Source organism: Mastomys coucha, unplaced genomic scaffold (genome assembly GCF_008632895.1).
Source record: "Mastomys coucha isolate ucsf_1 unplaced genomic scaffold, UCSF_Mcou_1 pScaffold1, whole genome shotgun sequence".
Classification (NCBI taxonomy): Eukaryota; Metazoa; Chordata; class Mammalia; order Rodentia; family Muridae; genus Mastomys; species Mastomys coucha.
In genome coordinates this window covers 90541895-90559913 of record NW_022196891.1, presented here as the reverse complement: position 1 = coordinate 90559913, position 18019 = coordinate 90541895, and the positions used below count along the sequence as shown (strand labels likewise).

The window sequence follows — 18019 nt, the reverse complement described above, 5'->3', positions numbered from 1 at the left end:
GCCTGTGCGTCACAATCTCTTTGGGTTAAATGACCCTTGCGCAGAGGTCACATATCAGATGTCTTGCGCAACAAAGGTTTACATTATAATTCGTAATGGTAGCAAGACTATAGTTGTGAAGTACAAACAAAAATCTGTGGCTGAGGGTCACCACAACAAGAGGAACTGTATGGAAGGGTCACAGCCTTAGGAAGATTGAGAACCACTGTCCTGTGTGAATCCAGTGGCCCGGTGGGCATGTTAAGCCATTCCGTTATTCAGTCAGTCAACAAATACTCAACCACAGTGATTTACCAGTCATTGTGCTGGGACTGGAGGGTTAAGATATAATCTCATGGCGGAGGAGTTCTAAACATTGGGGAAACAGAAAAACAAATGGGGTGTACTTGAGCTCCTCAGTTTCATAATATGTGTGCACCCCAAAGGCAGGAGCTGTGTTTGTGCTTTCTTTTTCTCTGTTCCCCAAAAGAAAGGCTGTATACTGATCAGCAAGCTCATGTCTTGATGGCCCAGATACCAGAGAGGGTAAGTGACTTACTCAGTAGAGCATAGCTAAGTTAAAACAACCCACAAATCCTTCCTTGAGACCAAAGTTTCATTCTTTCTTGGTGGCCTTCATGTCCCCAGAGACAAACAGGGGAGAATGGGTGGCCAGCCACCTCTCCATGAAGCCACTACTCACGAATACAGGTCTCATGAATGGAAGCGCCAGGCCGTTTATTCCGGAAATAGTGTAGCTGGCAGTGCTCGCAGTTCTTGCCCTCGGTGTGGTCCTGGCAGTTGTCACACACACCTCCGTTTGTACCCTGGCTGGCAGCAAACACAGCTGGGTCGAAGTGGCAGGTCTCTGAGTGCCCATTGCAGTCACACCCTAGGTGGGGAGATCCAAGGTTGATTCTATGAGGCAACACAGACCACCATCGCAGGCACCATAGCATTGGCATCTCTATTGACTCTTCAAGATGGCAGAGCAAGGAACTGAGGCCCCAGTTTCAAAGGATGCTGGGGAAAGGTTGCATGACCAGAAAGAGGGCTGAGTAGACAAGCACTCAGGCCTCCCAACTCCCTTTTGGGATGGACTCCAGAAGAAAAGGAGGTCCTCTATACACTCTAGTGCTCGGCATAATCACAGATAGGTCTCTGCCACTGTGTGGTCTGCACAGACAAAGGCTCTGGATCCAAGGACCATTGGGTATAGAGATATGATCACTGGGAGCCAGATGTGTCTGACACAGAGCAAGGAGCCTGGAGTTTGCCAGTGGCTCTGGGAGCTTCACTAGGGACCAAAGCCTGGTTCTTCCAGGGCTAACAGAATAGAGGTGGAGGCAATGAGGGTATCCCAGCTCCACTCTAAACTAGAGATCCGAGAGACATGGCTGAAATTCAGTTTCCACATAAGCAACAGAAGCAGATTCCCAGTGTTCCAGATAAGAAACAGAAGCGTGAACTCCCATCTCATTTGCTACAGTCGTTACTTTGATCCCAGGTTCCTACTTTGGCACTCGTGGGTGTTCTGGCCCTCTGCAGGTCTCCACGGCCGGTTGTTGTAGAAGGGGGCACAGCGGTCACAGTTGGGGCCAGCTGTGTTGTGCTGGCAGACACAGACATCATTGACCTGGGAGAGGAGCCAGTGATTACCAGAAACAGCATATAGGAAAGTTTGAGGGCTGGGCCTGCCTACCTCCCCACCCCCTCAGACCAGCATGCTTTCTCCTCAAGACCTTGTCTAGACACAAGCCCTTCCAGGACACCACACCTAAATGCTTCACACCTAAATACTTCACGGCTAAATGCTTCAGGCTTCACCCAGTTCCTGTAACACTGTGAATGGCCAGGATCTGTATGTGAACGCTCATAGTGTGTGCCTGTGAGAAGTCCAATGAGTGTGCCTGCATGTGTGGTGTCCTGCATATGAGCAAGGGTTTCACAGGCTCTTTCGTGCTTCTTGATACCTGTGTTGTACAGCCCAGGGCTCAGTGGAAGATAAAGGACATTAGACTAAGAAACTGTGGGACTCTGGAGGCTGGCAGGCTCTCTGCAGCTTCATTCTGGCAATTGGTGACTAAGTTGTTTGGCTGATAGAACATGCATTATGAGTCGTTGCTAGACCCATTAAGATATAAAAATAGAACCACTATTGTATGCTAATTGCCTCCCCAATTAAGCCCCACCTCCACAGCCCGGCATTCAGGGATCTGTTCACTCTAAGCTCCTCTCCCCTCTCTGCCATAGCTGAATCTCTAGCCACTACTGCAAGCTGGCATTTCCCATTTGCCAATTCTGATGCTTTTTTGTTTTTTAGATTTTTTTTTGGCTTGCCATAATTAATTTCTGCATCCATTAGCCGAATGGATCACATTTATCCCTCTTGCCTAGGCCCTCCTAGGTCCCTTTAACTCCATAAATTACAATGCTGACAGCATGCATAGTCACCTAGACAGTGTTTTACAAACACCAGAGCCCTGGCCAAGTTCCACCTGAACCTTGAACCTTAGGACAAGACTGAGGCATTGGCACAATCCCATGAGTTCCTCCTCACGCCCTGCATTCCTCCTACTCAACCTCAGGCTCTCCTAATCTGTCTCCTAAGCTCTGAGAGATCCTAGGGATTCCCTCTGGACTCCTTTGCAGCTTCCAGAAGGAATTGGCCCAGAAGTGGACAGAGCAGAGACTGGACTGCCCTATCCACTAACCTCCCTTCTCAGTCTCCTGCTGTGACTCCCCCCCTGCCTCTTTGCCACCAAGCTATGCCATAACCCTTAGGTTGACACACTGGCCCCCTGGGAACAGCAAACAAAAGGTCACAGCTCTCCTTTACTGGGGAGAGAAGTGGCTCTCTCCTCTTCCCAGGGTCCTCCTGTTCAGTGTGACCATAGAGCAACAGAGCTTGCTAAACGGTAGCTTCTCTACCCTACTTTGTCAATACTGGCTGATGTCCGGGTGGACTTTGTGTGCAGACTAAGCATTGACCCCTCACCTGGCCCCACACCCTACTGCCAGATGAATAAACTCATTGGCTTTCAACCCCCAGGAAGTACAACAACCTGAAGCTTCCCAACCTCAGTAATTAAATTAGAATAACTGAGAGTAGAGGCCCAGACAGGTTATTTCGGCTCTCATACCTTATAATTCATGATAATATTTTCCTATGTACACAGTAATTTCCATGATATAGTAATGCTGTGAGACCCAGGTTGAGAGACTTCGTCAGCTTTCTCTGTGCATGCTGCTGAGAGTTGAAACCATCCCCAGCTATAACGCAGACCTAAGTATACAATTAGATTTCTGAAACAGTAGGTTTTTCTTTGTTCTTGGAGACTTACTAAATACCTATGTCATCTTGTTGTTGCTGTTGTTGTTGTTGTTATCATTTGCTTGTTTGGGTATTTTTTTTTTCTTTACAAGATGATGTGCACCCCAGCTAGTCTTAAACTCATTCTGTCGCTGAAAATGACCTTGAACTCCTGTTCCTCCAGTGTCTACCTTCTAAGTATTCTGGACTTGACAGGTATGCACATCATGCCCAGCCCCCACCCCACAACCTATCTCCCTACCCTTCTCTGGCCTTTCACATACTAGGCAAGTACTCTACCACTGAGCTATGTCACCAGCAATAGCCACAACTTGAACAAAGTGGCTGCCCTGCTTTGTGGGTCTGTTCTGGTCCTACTCCTTCCACTCTTCCCTACCCACCCTGAGTTGTCACCTGCACAGCAGTGGTGGGACCTGTAGGGCCTCCAGGATTAGGGGCACAGTGGTCGGCATGTCCATGACAGAAGCAACTCCCTTGTAGACGTAGCTGTGACACTGCAAAGTAGGCGCTGGGTGGATAGGAGCCCCTCTGGGGCACAGGAGCCAGCTTGGTGAAGTTGACTCTCAAGTTTGTGATGTCCCCAAATTCTGACAGTGGCACCATCAAGGAGGAGAGGTAAAAAAAAAACAAAAAACAAAAACAAAACAAAACAAAACAAAAAAACAGGAAGTTAAAGGCCAATGGAATCTTTTCTACCTTCCCATCATACCACAGATACCCCCACCCTCAGCCTTCTCACAGCATCTCCCTGGAGGGTGGGCAAGGCAAGCCACCCTTCCCAGCCACACCAGGGAAGTAGGAAGGAACTGGAAACTTTAATGATCCAGGTCCCAGGCTGTCTCCTATTCCCCACTACCAGTCCCATGGAAAAGAGGAAGACTCAAACAAACCTTGAATCTTTTTACTTTGAGATGCAGGGATAGCCGATGCCAAATCCATAAGGTTAAGTTGGACCTGGTCAGAGAGAAGAAAGGTCAGGACAGCAGAGAATGGAAATATGCAGGAAGCTCAGAAGCCTTCCTTCCCGTTTGTCCTCATTCCCCTTACACAACTTTTAAAACCTGAAACAGACCATGGCCCTGAGGCCTGCCACCTGTGCTAGTAGAGCAGATGGTCACTGGACCCTAAAAGAGCATACACAGGGCATGTGGTGTGTGTGTGTGTGTGTGTGTGTGTGTGTGTGTGTGTGTGTGTGTCTGAAATGATGCATGTGGAGTGCACGGTGTGCCATGGCATGTGTATGGAGGTCAGAGGATAACTCTGTGGAGTTGGTTTTCTCCTTCTAGCTTTACATGGGTTCTGGTGATCACACTCATGCCACCAGGCTTGCACAGCAAGCACTTGACTCACCGAGCCATCTCTCCAGCCCTACTGTTCATTTTTTTTTACATTAGTATACACAACAATGGGCTTTGTCTGACATTTTCATGCTTGGGAGGTGGTAACTTTCTCGTGATTGGATAGCTCTGGCCACGCTGGTTACCATCAGAAGTATGCTTTTATTTGTTCTACAAACCGCTCACCGCATGTGACTTCTTGGCACCTCCCACCAAGTTTTCATTTCAACCCCCTACAAGTGAGGAAGAAGCCTTGGTCTCTGTTCAGGGTTAGGAACAAGTGGACACAAGGGCCAAGTAAAACTAAGTAGCTTAGCAGTTCTCAAACCCTTTAGATTGAACGATCTTTACACCAGGGCCACCCAAGGCCATTGGAAAACACAGATCTATACGTTAAAATTCATAATGATAGCAAGGTTGCGGTTATGAAGTAGCCACAAAAATAATTTTATGGCTGGGCTTACCACAACATGAAAGAATCAGAAGGTTGAGGACCACCATTCGGCGGAGACAAGGAGATTTACGGCCACAGGGGGGCAGCACTCAGCCTGCCTGTCGCCTGAGCTGCTCCTCCCAGGGAAAAGGAAGCTGCAGCCTCCTTCATATAGAATGGGCTACGCTTTGGGAAAGAGTTTGACCATATGGGAAAGACTCCCAGAGGAAGTTCCAGATGTTTCTAGAGGCAGGCTGTTAATTTTTTACTGCAGATGCCTTTGGAGTGATGGGTTATTCTTGAATTTCCCTCCAATCTGGCAGACTGATAGATTAAAACAAAAAAAAAATAAAATTCATTTTTACGGTAACTCTTCTGTGTTCTTTGATCACTTGTGTGTAAGTAGCTACCCCAAAGACCTCACAACAAAGATACCACGAGCCCTATAGGAGGAAGCCAGGGAAAGTCAGGGCCGAGGATGTCATAGATGCGGCAAGATGTTTCTGGAAGGTCCCAGGCAAGATGACCTGGCCTGGCATGTTCTCACTTCTTCACTGGGAGATATGGGCCTCCTCCCTTTGCCTGCTGGTTCAGGTTCCCTGTACCTACCTTTCCCCCAGTCAGATGCCCATTAGGCCTCTGGGACAAGGGCCAGCACCGGACATCCTGCCAGTTCTTGGGCTGGCCCTGGTGGACCTGGGGAAAGGTGCTGGCACAGTCTGTCGCCAGGTACTGGTACACCCGCCATGTCTTGCCAAAGTCAGAAGAGCGCTCAATCAACATGCCAGCTGGTGTGAGACCCTGGAGAAACATGGGGCAGGGATGTGGAGTAGGGTTAAGTGACAGAGGGAAAGAGGTACTGGTGGTATACTAAGGGGACACAACTATAGAAGCAGGCTCCTGCAGAGAGGAGGGAGAGATGACCCAGCAAGAGCAAGAACTGTGGCCAGTGACAGGGGTCAGTGCCCCCACCTCCACCCCAAGTCACCCTACCGTCATGTTCAGTCTCTCCACTGGCCCCAAAGCAACAAGACTGAGTGAGCATGGGCTGAAACCTCTGAGTCTGTGACCCAAATCACTTCCCTTCCCTGGTTAAGATCTTCATCTTGGGTGTCTTGTTACAGTAACAGAACGAAGAGCAACGTAGCCACCCTTCTTAAATAAACTCTAACCGGAGCTTATGTGCAAAGACTCCATGCTCCTTGCTCAGCCTTCAATGGCACCCACCTCAGTGAACCCACTCCCTCTTCAGCCTTTCCACTGGTCTCCTTCTGCTTCAAACACTCCTCCCTTGTGGATTTCTTCTCATCTTTTGTTGGAAGTCTACATGTCACTTCTACATGGAGCTGTTTTATACCTATCTAACTTGCATTCTTCTGCCCAGTCCATGCCAGGTTTCCCAGTTTAGCTCTGGCTTCCCTCAGAAATGGCACCATCATTCTGACTAGCCAATTTCCTGCATTATAGGCAGGATTTCTCAGCTCCCACATAGTTCCTATTTGGGGTTGGACAAAGGAGCCATCAGCCTGCCCTGTGAACTGCAGGATGCTCATCAGCATCTCAGCCCAATGTATGTCATTGCCATACCCACAGATGTGACAACCAAAAATGTCTCCAGAAATTGCTGGAAGCCCCTCCCCAATTCGCCACAATGCCACAGCATCCAGCTTCATCGTGACGTCATTTTAAATGTCTTATCTAACACCTGATGCCAGTCCTACCATACTGTCAGTGTTTGGTATGTGCATGGCCAAACCCAATACAGGAATGGAAGACAGCGGAGCAGCAGAAGCATTTAACAATATCCGAGTTAACACTGCCTTTCAAAACTGTCACCTTGAGGCACTGGGTTTCTGTTCAAACACTGCTGCCATTTCTTAAAATACTTTGACCTTTTGTAGGGCAGGGCTCTCAGAGCCAACTTCCTCATCCGTACAAGAAACTGGGTCCTATTACGTTTCACTCTACACTCTGGAGAGTCTTATAGATTTTCCTGATTGTCTCATCTTATTAACGAAACCTTATTCTTTTGTGCTTGACTATTTCTGTATAAAGAATAAAATCAAATCCTCTCTGAAGAAAGCACGTGACCTGTCACAAATGAATGGAAACCATTGCTTTTCAGAGGAGAGTGTAAGACAGGAGGAAGGATTCCAGAGGCCATAGAGCTGATGGGATAGACTGTTCTCCAAGAGCAGTATGCCACTGTGTGTCCTTCCTGTAGGTAGGTAAGCTCCTGAATGCTGGTTAAACTTGATCTCATCTTCAAAAACAGAATACACCAGGGGCTGGGAAAATGACAGCTGTGCTTGGTGTGTAAGTTTGAGAGCCATTAGAGTTTAGATCCCTAGCCCAGTCTTTCTCTCCATCATCAGTGATCCACCTGTGGAGATGATGACTGGAAGGGCCTACTCCCCTCACCTCATGCTCTCTGCCATGATGTTCGACCTCAGCTTAGTCAATGGAGCAGACACTACAGGCTGAAGCCTCTGACACCCTGAGCCAAAATAAACCCTTTCTCCGTACACTGGTTTCTTGAAGATCTTTGTCATAGCAATGAAGCCTGATTAACAGATGTTCACCACATAGGCTTATTATATTCCTGGCATATTCTACTTATTTTTGTAAGTAGATACCTTCTACTTGTAAGTAGTATTTTTGTAGAGGTTGATACCTTCCTCAATAGTTCTTCACCTTGTTTGTTGAGACAGGCATTACTGTTGAACCTGGAGCTCACTGATTCAGCTAGAATTGCTGGCTAATTAGCCCCAGGCATCCATCTGCCCTGGCCCTCCTTCCATCAGTGCTGGATTATACTCCAGGAGTGGAGTAGAGCAGATCACTAATGATAGATCTAATAAGACCAGGGTAGGAAGAGGGAGAGAAAAAAGAAAAGGAATGTCCAGACGAATAGGGCCCCAAAGGACATGCACCAGTGGCTGACTTCTTCCAACCAGGCCCCACCTGAAAGTATCCATCACTTTGATATATTGCCACAGATTATCTATCAGTCCATCATTGGATTGATACATTGGTTCCATCAGCGGCCTTGTGATTCAATTATCTCTTGATGACTAGGTCCACCCAGCTAGAACCAAGCCCTTAACAAATGAGCCATTTCAGTGATATTTCGTATCCAAACCATAAAAAGCAACCAAGCCCAGTGGAACTGGTGTGTACCAGAATAGAGCTGATTAGACAGGTTGAAGATGTTGGCTGCAGAGAGGATCAGAGTCTACAACTGCAGCATGACCAGAATGGGGGCGGGGGGTCGGAAGGAGCTCTCTTCTCCTGATGGCTAGCTGTCTGTTGTTACCATGATGTAAGATCCTAGTGAGTGCCTCTTTTCTGAAAGAGGACCCCATCCCAGCACTGTATTCTTCTGTTAGCCCAAATCCCTCTCCTATCCCCTGAGGTCCTCAAGAGCAAACCTTAAAGTCTATCATGATATCCTGAAGCTGCATCCTCTTGTCTAGGTCCAGTTGCAGAGAGACGGGGCTCACATCTAGAAGCACAAGAAACAGAAAAGTTAGACAAGATGATCTCCTGAAACCCCCAAAGGCCTTGATAACATCATCTCTGAGTAGCCAGAGCATCTCTAATCTTGACTCTGAGCCACCTCTGGGAAAGGAGCAGATCAGTGTGTTTCTGCTTGTGTAATATATTCAAATCTGTCTTTTTCTGTGGGGAGCCGTGAATCTTGAGAGGCATTCGCCATGGCAAGATGGCGCCTACTTCCGCTGTTAACTCCTAGTGGACAACTGTTTGCGCATGTGCGTAGAGAACTGTTGGCGCATGTGCATAGAGTGAAAAGACGCCATGTCACGGCCCATCCCGGGGCGTTACGTAGGGTAATGAGCAAACAGCCAATCATGAGCAGACACACCACGCTGTGGGCAGATATGCGCACTGTGGTGTATATAAGCAGTGCGGATTTTGGGTTCGACCCTTTTTCACTATGGATGGAGACAAATAAACAGTTGCTGCAGAAGGAACCTAGTGTCCGCGTGTCTTCTTCCCGGCGAGAGGACCACGCGGGCTACATTTTTCAGATGGTGATACCATCACTGATATCTCTGATACCTCAGAGGATCCTAGTCTGTCTGTCACAAACAGATTCATTCCCAAGACCCAAGTCCTTCCATGCACCCACCCATAGAGACAAGAGCAAAATGAAACAGATGTGGTTCTCTCCCAGCATACCTTCTCCTCATTGCCTTCAGCATCCAACAGACCCCGCAAAGCAAAGCTGGAAGGTTCTGTCTGCCCACCTCCCACACCCTTTGCCACAGAAACCCAGATCATCTTGGAACACCTCCATGTGCCCCAGCCTGTGGAGCCTCCATAAGTCCTCACCATTCTGTGACTGCCACCAGCGCATGGGACCTGAAGATGCTGCGACATTCTCCACTCGGTGACTGTTGTAATTGCGAGGCAGCCTGGAGTCACACTTGCAGCATTTCATCTGCCACTGTGGGGGAGGGAAGTGGCACAGCTCAGAGTGGGTCCTCGTGGGGCTGTCCCCTATGTGCTGTGGGAACCTAGCACATATCTTCATCTGGAATCCCACCCTCAAAGGACCTGCCAATGTCATCAACACACTAAGAAAGATGAATTTCTTAACCCAGGGCTACTGGTCATCACTTAGTTTAATTCTGCCATCTTCCTAGTTACAGCAGAGCAAATTGATGTTGGGGTTGAGGAAGGGTCACACAGTGGTAGAAAACAATCTTGGCTCATGTCATTGCCTCAAAGCTGCAGAGGTGGGATGTGGGCAGGGAGAAGGAGAGAGAAACCCACACTGACTTAGCACCTACTGTGTTAAGGAACACAGAAGAGAACAAGGGAATGGGAAGATCTGGTGCTGGTTCCATTATTCCTCCTCCCCAATTCTGTCTTTTTCTCAGAAAGTTGAACGAGGGTTGAACTAGAGTCACCCCAAAAGTATTTCTTGAGCATGTCTCATGTGGCAGGCATAGCATTGGGCTCTGGAGCTTACACTCTTCTGTAAGGAAGCCCACAATTGGTTACCATTTCCCAGCTCCAAGATGCCCTGCCCACAGGACAGAAGCTAGGTATCTTAGTTCCTGTTCTTGTTACTGTAATAAGGTCTCTGACCAAACCAACTTAATAAAGCGTTTATTGAAGACATGCCCTGTCCTTGTCAAATCTCCTTCAACCACCACTGCAGCCTCTGCTACCTCAGAAGGTTTCAACCTGTCACAAAGACCAGTTCCCAATGTCTAAGTCACTCCAGGCACCTACGCTGAGACCAAGCAGAGTGAAACAAAGGTGGTCCTCCCTCATACCCTCTCTTCCCAGCCTCAGTGAGCCTTTCTGCCATTAGAGGGAACCAGTCCGTCGTACTGGTGAAGTCAAAGCAGCAGGAGCTTGTGGCAGCTGCTCACACCACATCCACAATCAAAGCACAGCACAGGATGAACGCATAGGGTTGCTCTGAGTACTTCCCCCACTTACGTAGCCCAGGAGCTCAGCTAAACCCACAGTTAACATAATCAAGGTAATTCTGCACAGGCATGCCCCAAATGCTGGACTTGTTCTAATGTTCATCATCAAGCTGACAACACTAACCACACAGCTGTCTTCCTGAGGCAGGTCTAGTAAACAATACCCACACCTCCCATGCCCTGTACCTCTCTCTGAGTGGGACACAGGACTGAACTACAGAGCTACATGGATGGACTCCAGGTTGAGACAGATTTAATGGAGAAATGAAAGTGGTCAGAGAGGTGGTTCTTCTCTGACTCTGTGCCTATGAGCATATGACCATACCACTCTCCACAAAGCACAGTGTGGCCCTGCCCCAGCTTTCTTGGGCTCCACATATAAACACATGCTCTCTCTGAGTAGCTATAACCCCAAACCCTGCCCAAAATCCAAGAGCACAGTCCACAGGGCTCAAAGTTCACTCCTGAAAAGAAGCAAGTCACTGGGATTTGCTGATTCTCCACACACCCCAGGCCTCTGCTTTCCTCTAATCCTTCCTCATCTGTGAGATCTAATCCTCTAATTTCACCTCATCACCTTCCAGCTGCTCAGACTCAGCTGTGTGCAGGGAAGGCCACATGCTGCCTCAGTCAGTGTCATGTGCATGGGGACCTCTGCTCAAGTGTACTCTGTGACCATGCTGGACCTGCTCATGAGCTATGTATGGACACTCTTGCCAGTACCATGTTGCCTCTGTGCACTCATACCACTGGCCCAGAAAAGAAGCGGAGATGAGTATTCTGCTGCCAGAGCCTCTGCTTTCTTCCATACTTCACACTTCCTAGTCCTGGTCAGTGAAGGAACGGTACCCTCGCCCTTCCTAATCACAAGCAAAAATACCTTAGTAAGCTAGACTGTGCTTGTTCCTCACCAGCCATTTTCCATTCTGGCCATACCCACCTGGATTTTTCTTACCACCCATCTCCATTTGCTGTACTATACATTTCCTGTTGATTTCTGTTGACTATCTTCCCCTTCTACAGTGTATTCTCCACGAGGACGATGGCTCGTCTTCCTTCCCTGCTGCCTCCCAACATAGTGAAAGTGCCTGGCACACTGCTGGCTCTGGCTAAGCACTTGCTGAATGAATGAACGAACGAACGGATGAACGAATGAACGAATGAACGAATGAATGAATGAATGAGCGAGCGAGCAATGATTGACAATGGTCAACATGTACCCACTATGAAACATCCACTCGGTTGGTTAATAGCTATTTCTTTCCTGACCTCAGCATGTTTGAAAGAAGTGGAGAGGAAGTAAGGAATCGGGTATTAAGGTTAAGCCGTGTGCCTATGCTGCTAGCTGCTCGGGATGCTAAAGCAAGAGGATAGCTTAAACTCAAGTTTGGTGTCAGTAGAGGCAACCTAACAAGACCCGTCTCTCAGGGAAATGAAATTAACTGAGGGAGTTCTGGACAGGTATCAAGAACTGTATCAGATAATTTCAATATCAGAGCCTATTTAAGGGGCCTGGGTGGTAGAACAGTTGCCTAGAATACACAAAGCTCTGGGTGTGATCCCTAGAATAGCAAAAACTAGACATGCTGGTACACACTTGTAATCCTAGCCCTGAACAGGTGGAGGCCGGATGATCAGGAGTTCAAAGTCATCCTTAGGTATACAGTAAGTTCAATACCAGTCTTGGCTAAATGAAACCTTGTATCAAAACCAAACCAAACCAAAAACAAAACAACAACAACAACAAAAAAAACCAAAAAAATAAAATATAATAAAAAAAGTTTCACAGTGGCCCTTTGAGGAAAACAATATTTCTCTATTTTCCCCCAAGAATGCTGCTGAGTGGCAGGTGTCACCAAGAGCATGCTGATTCATCCACAGAGCACCAAGTAGGGTCCATGCTGACCCTCAAGATGAAATTGGGGAGTCCATAGCACAGAGAGAACTCTGGGAAGGACTCAGCTTCTCCAGCTTACTCAGCTTAGCTGCCATGGAGATGAGAGATGTGCCACTAGCCGAAATGCCTGGGCATTTAGTGTCATCTTTTCTGGGCAAGAGAAGACTAAGGCAGGAGGCCCCCTTACACCATATTTGGTCCTTGGTGAGGGAGTTTGCCCTTCCCCTCATTCTGCCCCACCTCATAGGCATATTTTCCACTTCATTCTGTCTGTACTCAGCACATGTCCGAAGGAGAGACAAGGGCCAGCTGCCTTCTGGCAAATGCTGTCACCCGAGCTCCCCACCCCAGGCTGGGAGCTGAGCCCATCCCTTGCTGGTCATGGCAGCACGTAACACAGAGCTCTTTCTTTCTTAGCCTAGGATATTGTACAAGGAGCCAGAGATGTTAGAAATGGCCTTGGTGCTCCCAAATGACAGTTATGTAACTATTAAAGAGTTTATAGAAACTGTGCGATTGCATGGAGAAGGAATTATATTATAATGTTTTATAGGTTAAAGGTAAGCTTAAACTCGTATATACAGTATGAACTCAGATATATTTTTTAAGTAACAGATTATGTTAGGAAGGAAATATACCAATATAGTAGGGAAAAAAAAACCACATGAAATTGCCAATATTCACCTATTTCGACCTATAAGCATAGAGCTCAATTTAATATCTCTCTAACAGAATTTTAGATGACTTTTCCCTTTTTAGTTTTTGATATGTTTAAACTTTTATATATTTAGTATTGCCTTTTATATGCAGGAATATAGGCAGGATTATAAATAAAATATGTTAAAGATATCAGTGTCAGTGTGGGCTCATTGCTCTGAGCTGCCCTCAGTCATAAAGATACCATGGGGGCCTCAAGCCATCTCCACAACCCTCCCACGTGTACAGGTACTGATGTGACGGATCAGATGGCTTCCTGGACTCAGACACTAAGAGCTTCGTGTCTGGTAACACAGCTGAAGAGGGAATTGGCTTTGCACTCAAAGGGAAGCTAAGCCCCAACTTCAGACAGGTATTTTAAGTAGCTTTGCTGTCGACTCCCCAGCAGGATGGGCCTGAAATAGAACAGCTACAACAGAAACTCAATTGAAGGCAAGCTGTGTGCCTTCTCTCTGGCCTCAGTTTATCTTTCTGTGTAATGTGTGTATGTGTTAGTGCATGTGAGGCTCTTCTCACAGGTCCTATGTGCCCCTTTCTCTACAGCAATGGCTGTTCCCAGCAGCTGCTCCCTCCCTCCCTGGGTCACGTAGCCAGCATGCTCCCTGAGTGCTATCCAAGAGATGCTGCATTCTTATCAGTCCAGCCTGCCAGGCCTCCAGCCAGTTTGGCTCCGGCTTTCTCTCCAGCTGGAGAGGCTGGACTTTCTCCTGGAGCCTTCTAGAATCTCAGCAATCTGGCTGAAAGACAACCCCTTCCAGAGAGTTAAACTAGGGCAGAGGATTGAACAAGAGCCTACGGGGCCTGGATCAGAGTGGAGAAGGAAGGAGCATGCATGGGAAGGCTCTGAAGAACAGTGGGGAAGAATAGGAAAGCAAGTTCTGGTTAGCCAAGATGCAGTTTTCTTCAGGGATGATCCAGGGGGCTGCTTTGTATTCACCAAAGCTACACCCAACGTCATGGGCACTAGCCAGAGCCCAAAGGAGGAACCAGGGACAAAATAAAAAACCAAAAGCCCTGCTGTCTTGGAGAAAAAAAAAAACTTTTACAAAAATTAAAAAAGAAAGAAAAGTAAAGAAAACACACATCTTCCCTGGTCGGCTTCCTCCTTGGTAAAGCATAAGATGGATGTGATAATAATTAGTCCCTGTTATGACAGGGGTTATAATTCCAGAAAACTACAGAACCTTGGGTGTCCAGCAGGACAAAAGAATCAAGAGAAGAAGGTACTGACCAGAGACCTGCTGGGAAACCTGGCTCCCAGGAAAGAACGAGTTGTGGGAGGCCAGAGAGGGCACCCCACAGCCCTTCCTCAACATGGGGTTCATTAGATTCCTGGAGTCTCCCTAGAGCCAGTAAAAGCTAAAGTCAGGGCTGGCCGCAGGTGCAGGGCGGGAAGAGGCGCCAGGGCAGCTAGCCATTTTCAACTTCAGCTCCTTTCTCATTTAGAGCAAACTGTTTAGACAGCTCTGTTGCTGTCTAAACTAAATTGAGAAAGGCAGTTTTCCGAAGTTGATTATAGAGCCCAGGTTCACCACATACCCCAACATTACATTACATTACACTGGCTCTCCTGAACACTACCGGCACACCTTTGGCTCACCCTTCCAAGACCTCAGATAAGGATATATGCATCTTACATGGTGGGCATCCCCAGCCTACTGGTCAGGAAAGCTAGATGGATAAAGCAGAGATTCATGTATCAGGCAACTGACTCCATACTGCCCTGGGCCATTCTGACTAAAGGCATGTAGAGGTCATATGGCCACCACTACAATGAGACTAAGTAGATTTTCTCTCCTTTTCTTTTCTCTTCTCTTTTGGTTTTTCCACTCAGGGTTTCTAAACCCTGCTCTCCTCTCCTCTTCACCCAAGAAGGGCAGATCCCTCAAAAGCAAAGACACCCCTCATGCTGAAAGTGGGGAGTCGATTCTATCCCTGACAACGGCTTCCTAAGTCCGTGCTGTGGCTACAGAGAACCTAGCTGACAGAGACAGCCTGGGGGACATTGCTTGAGGCATGAGGAGAATTTCCTAGAAATGCCAGACCTGTGTTAAAGATTCTAAAGGTGATTAGAACTTCGTTACTGTTAAGAATCAGAGCATTGCAGATTCAGAGATAGAAAGGTCTGGGCTAGCTTCAGTCTTCCCCATCTTTTGCACTGTGTCCAACACCCTCTGACTATCTGGTAAAACCTTCTGATTGCAAAAGTTTACCAGGCAGAAAGCTTCCACCAACCCAGAAGCTGGCAGTGTCATCAGGCAGCTCATGTGACCACTTCCACAGTGTAACTGTCACTTGGAATGGCCCGAATCTGAGTTCCTAGACCACAACAACTCGTACGTGACCCAGAATAAAATCTAATTCTCTTTGAAGCAAAGGCCATGTTTGGTAAAGGCCTGAACCCCAGGAATGGTGCATCTCCAGGCTTTCCCCTTAGGCTTTTCTCCTATCCTCTGTCCCTTTAGCTCCACAAGCCCTTTCCCTTGCCCACAGCAGCCATGATCTCACAGCCTCATACTATATGTGACCAGGTCTTGCTTCCCCTGGACAGTAACTATCCTGCTCCAACATTCCTTATCATTTTCTTCCATCCCCTTAAGGGTGACTGAAACTTACACTCTTGGGACCCTTTGAAAAAAATCACCTATGTCTCTGATATACCAACCTGTGCTGAGGTCTGAATGGCTGACCTTCCCTAAGGGAGATTACATTAAAATAAGGAAATCTATGCTCATCCAGAATAGTAAAGCTACAGCAGTCATGGAAGCCTGAGACCTTAGGCCTTTTCAGAGTCGGGAAACAGGAAAGCCAATGTTTTCTAGAGAAACAAGCTCAAAACCCTATGGAAAGAGGACAGTATCTGTGGTGTATGCATGCGCACGTGTGTGTGTGTGTGTGTGTGTGTGTGTGTGTGTGTGTGTGTGTGTGTGCGCGCGCACGTGCCATGATGGTTAATCGTCATTGCCAGTTTTACTAGATTTGGAATCATTTAGGAAACAAACCTCCAGGTAGGACCATAAGGATGTCTCCTGACAGTTTGACTGAAGAGGGAAGACCTACCCTGAATGATGGTGACCCTATTCCATGGGCTAGCTTTCAAGACAGAATAAAAAAAGGCAAAGCAAGCTGAGCAGCAGCCTTCATCTCTCAGCTTCCTGACTGTGGATGCCGTGTGACCAGCAGCCTCACATGCCTGCGGCCGTGATCTCCTCAGCCATGATGAGTTTGGCTCAAATTGTGAGATAAAATAAACCCTTTCTTAAGACAATGAATTAATAAAGTAGGCCCTTACTTAAGTTGCTTTTGTCAGATATCTTGCCACAACAATAAGACGCCATAAGTAGTGCCATGTGTGTGTCCATGTTAAGGTTTGAATGAGAAATGTCTTCCACAGGTGCACATATTTAAACCACGAAGCACCCAGTCCATGGTGCTGTTTGCAGGTTAGGAGCAGGCCCCTTGTTGGAGGAAATATGTCCTCCAGGGACAGGCTTTGAGTGTCTATAGGCTCTCCTCCTTTCCTATTCTCGATTTTGGCTTCCTGTGTGTACTGGCTGGTTTTGTGTGCCAACTTGACACAGGCTGGAGTTATCACAGAGAAGGGAGCTTCAGTTGGGGAAGTGCCTCCATGAGATCCAGGGCATTTTTTCAATTAGTGATCAAGGGGGGAGGGCCCCCTGTGGGTGGTGCCATCCCTGGGCTGGAAGTCTTGGGTTCTATAAGGGAGCAGGCTGAGCAAGCCAGGGAAGCAAGCCAGTAAGGAACATCCCTCCATGGCCTCTGCATCAGCTCCTGCTTCCTGACCTGCTTGAGTTCCAGTCCTGACCTCCTTTGGTGATAAACAGCAATGTGGAAGTAAACTGAATAAACCCTTTCCTCCCCGACTTGCTTCTTGGTCATGATGTTTGTGCGGGAATAGAAACCCTGACTAAGACACTGTGTATGGGTGAAACATGATCCCTCTACTTCCTGGCCCTACGACCATGACCCTGCCTTCCTTGCCATTATGGACTCTTCCCCTCTAGACAGAAGCCAAAGTAAGTCCTTTCTTCCCTAAGTTACTTTTGGTCAAAGTATTTTATCAGTTACAGAGAATGGGATAATACAGTGAGTGTATCACACACACACACACACACACACACACACACACACACCCTCTACCTACACATTAACCTTTCTGAAGGTCACAAAAGCAGACCATTTACAAACAAGGAAAAGCAGGGGCTAGTGTGGGCAGAAGTGGACATGTGGGTGCTCATGAGTGTATAAGTGCTGAGGAGGGAGATATCTCCAACTGGCTGCAGCTCTCTTCTTTGCAAGAGACTAAAATGGCAGCTATTTGGTTTACACAGATAATTAACCTGGGGAATGTGCTGTGTAAAACTGTCATTAAGACAAGACATGATTAAGTTTCCTTCAGAAAGAGGGTGGGTTGGGGTAAGTAGACCATTTGAGAAACAGAGCAGACCCATGTTATCAAAATTGTTGGAATCAGAAGCCAAGGCTGGAAGCATCCAGACAAAGCTATGGGCTCTGGTTCTTGGCCTTGCATAGCCTTGCTCATAGGCAGCCGTTACATGATGATCCCAAGGCACCATGCAGTCCCCAGGGGAACCTCTGAGAGACTGACAGAGATGCTAGAGCTGAGCAAACAAGAAGTTTCTTATGTGGAAAAATGGTGATCCAGAGCTTTCCCAAAGCCACAACTCTGAGTCAGGACCAGGACTTCAGTCTCCAATCAGGGCTGACTGACTGTGGCTTCACTAGCAGTCACACAGACAGACAGACACACATACACACACACTCACAGAGGGAGAGAGAGAGAGAGAGAGAGAGAGAGAGAGAGAGAGAGGG

General features: G+C 47.5%; 1 protein-coding gene across 2 annotated transcripts in view; it reads right to left on the bottom strand.

Annotated features, from left to right (window-relative positions):
• The window catches only part of Lamb3 (laminin subunit beta 3), a 43554-nt gene that overhangs the window by 15538 nt on the left and 9997 nt on the right, over positions 1-18019 (bottom strand). For both annotated transcript variants that reach the window (XM_031339541.1, XM_031339537.1), the window contains exons 4-10: positions 9440-9554; positions 8515-8588; positions 5693-5884; positions 4204-4267; positions 3707-3900; positions 1495-1615; positions 683-871 (exon numbers count right to left, since the gene is read on the bottom strand). In XM_031339541.1, coding sequence (XP_031195401.1) covers positions 683-871; positions 1495-1615; positions 3707-3900; positions 4204-4267; positions 5693-5884; positions 8515-8588; positions 9440-9554 — 949 coding nt within the window. The remainder of the gene's footprint in view (positions 1-682; positions 872-1494; positions 1616-3706; positions 3901-4203; positions 4268-5692; positions 5885-8514; positions 8589-9439; positions 9555-18019) is intronic.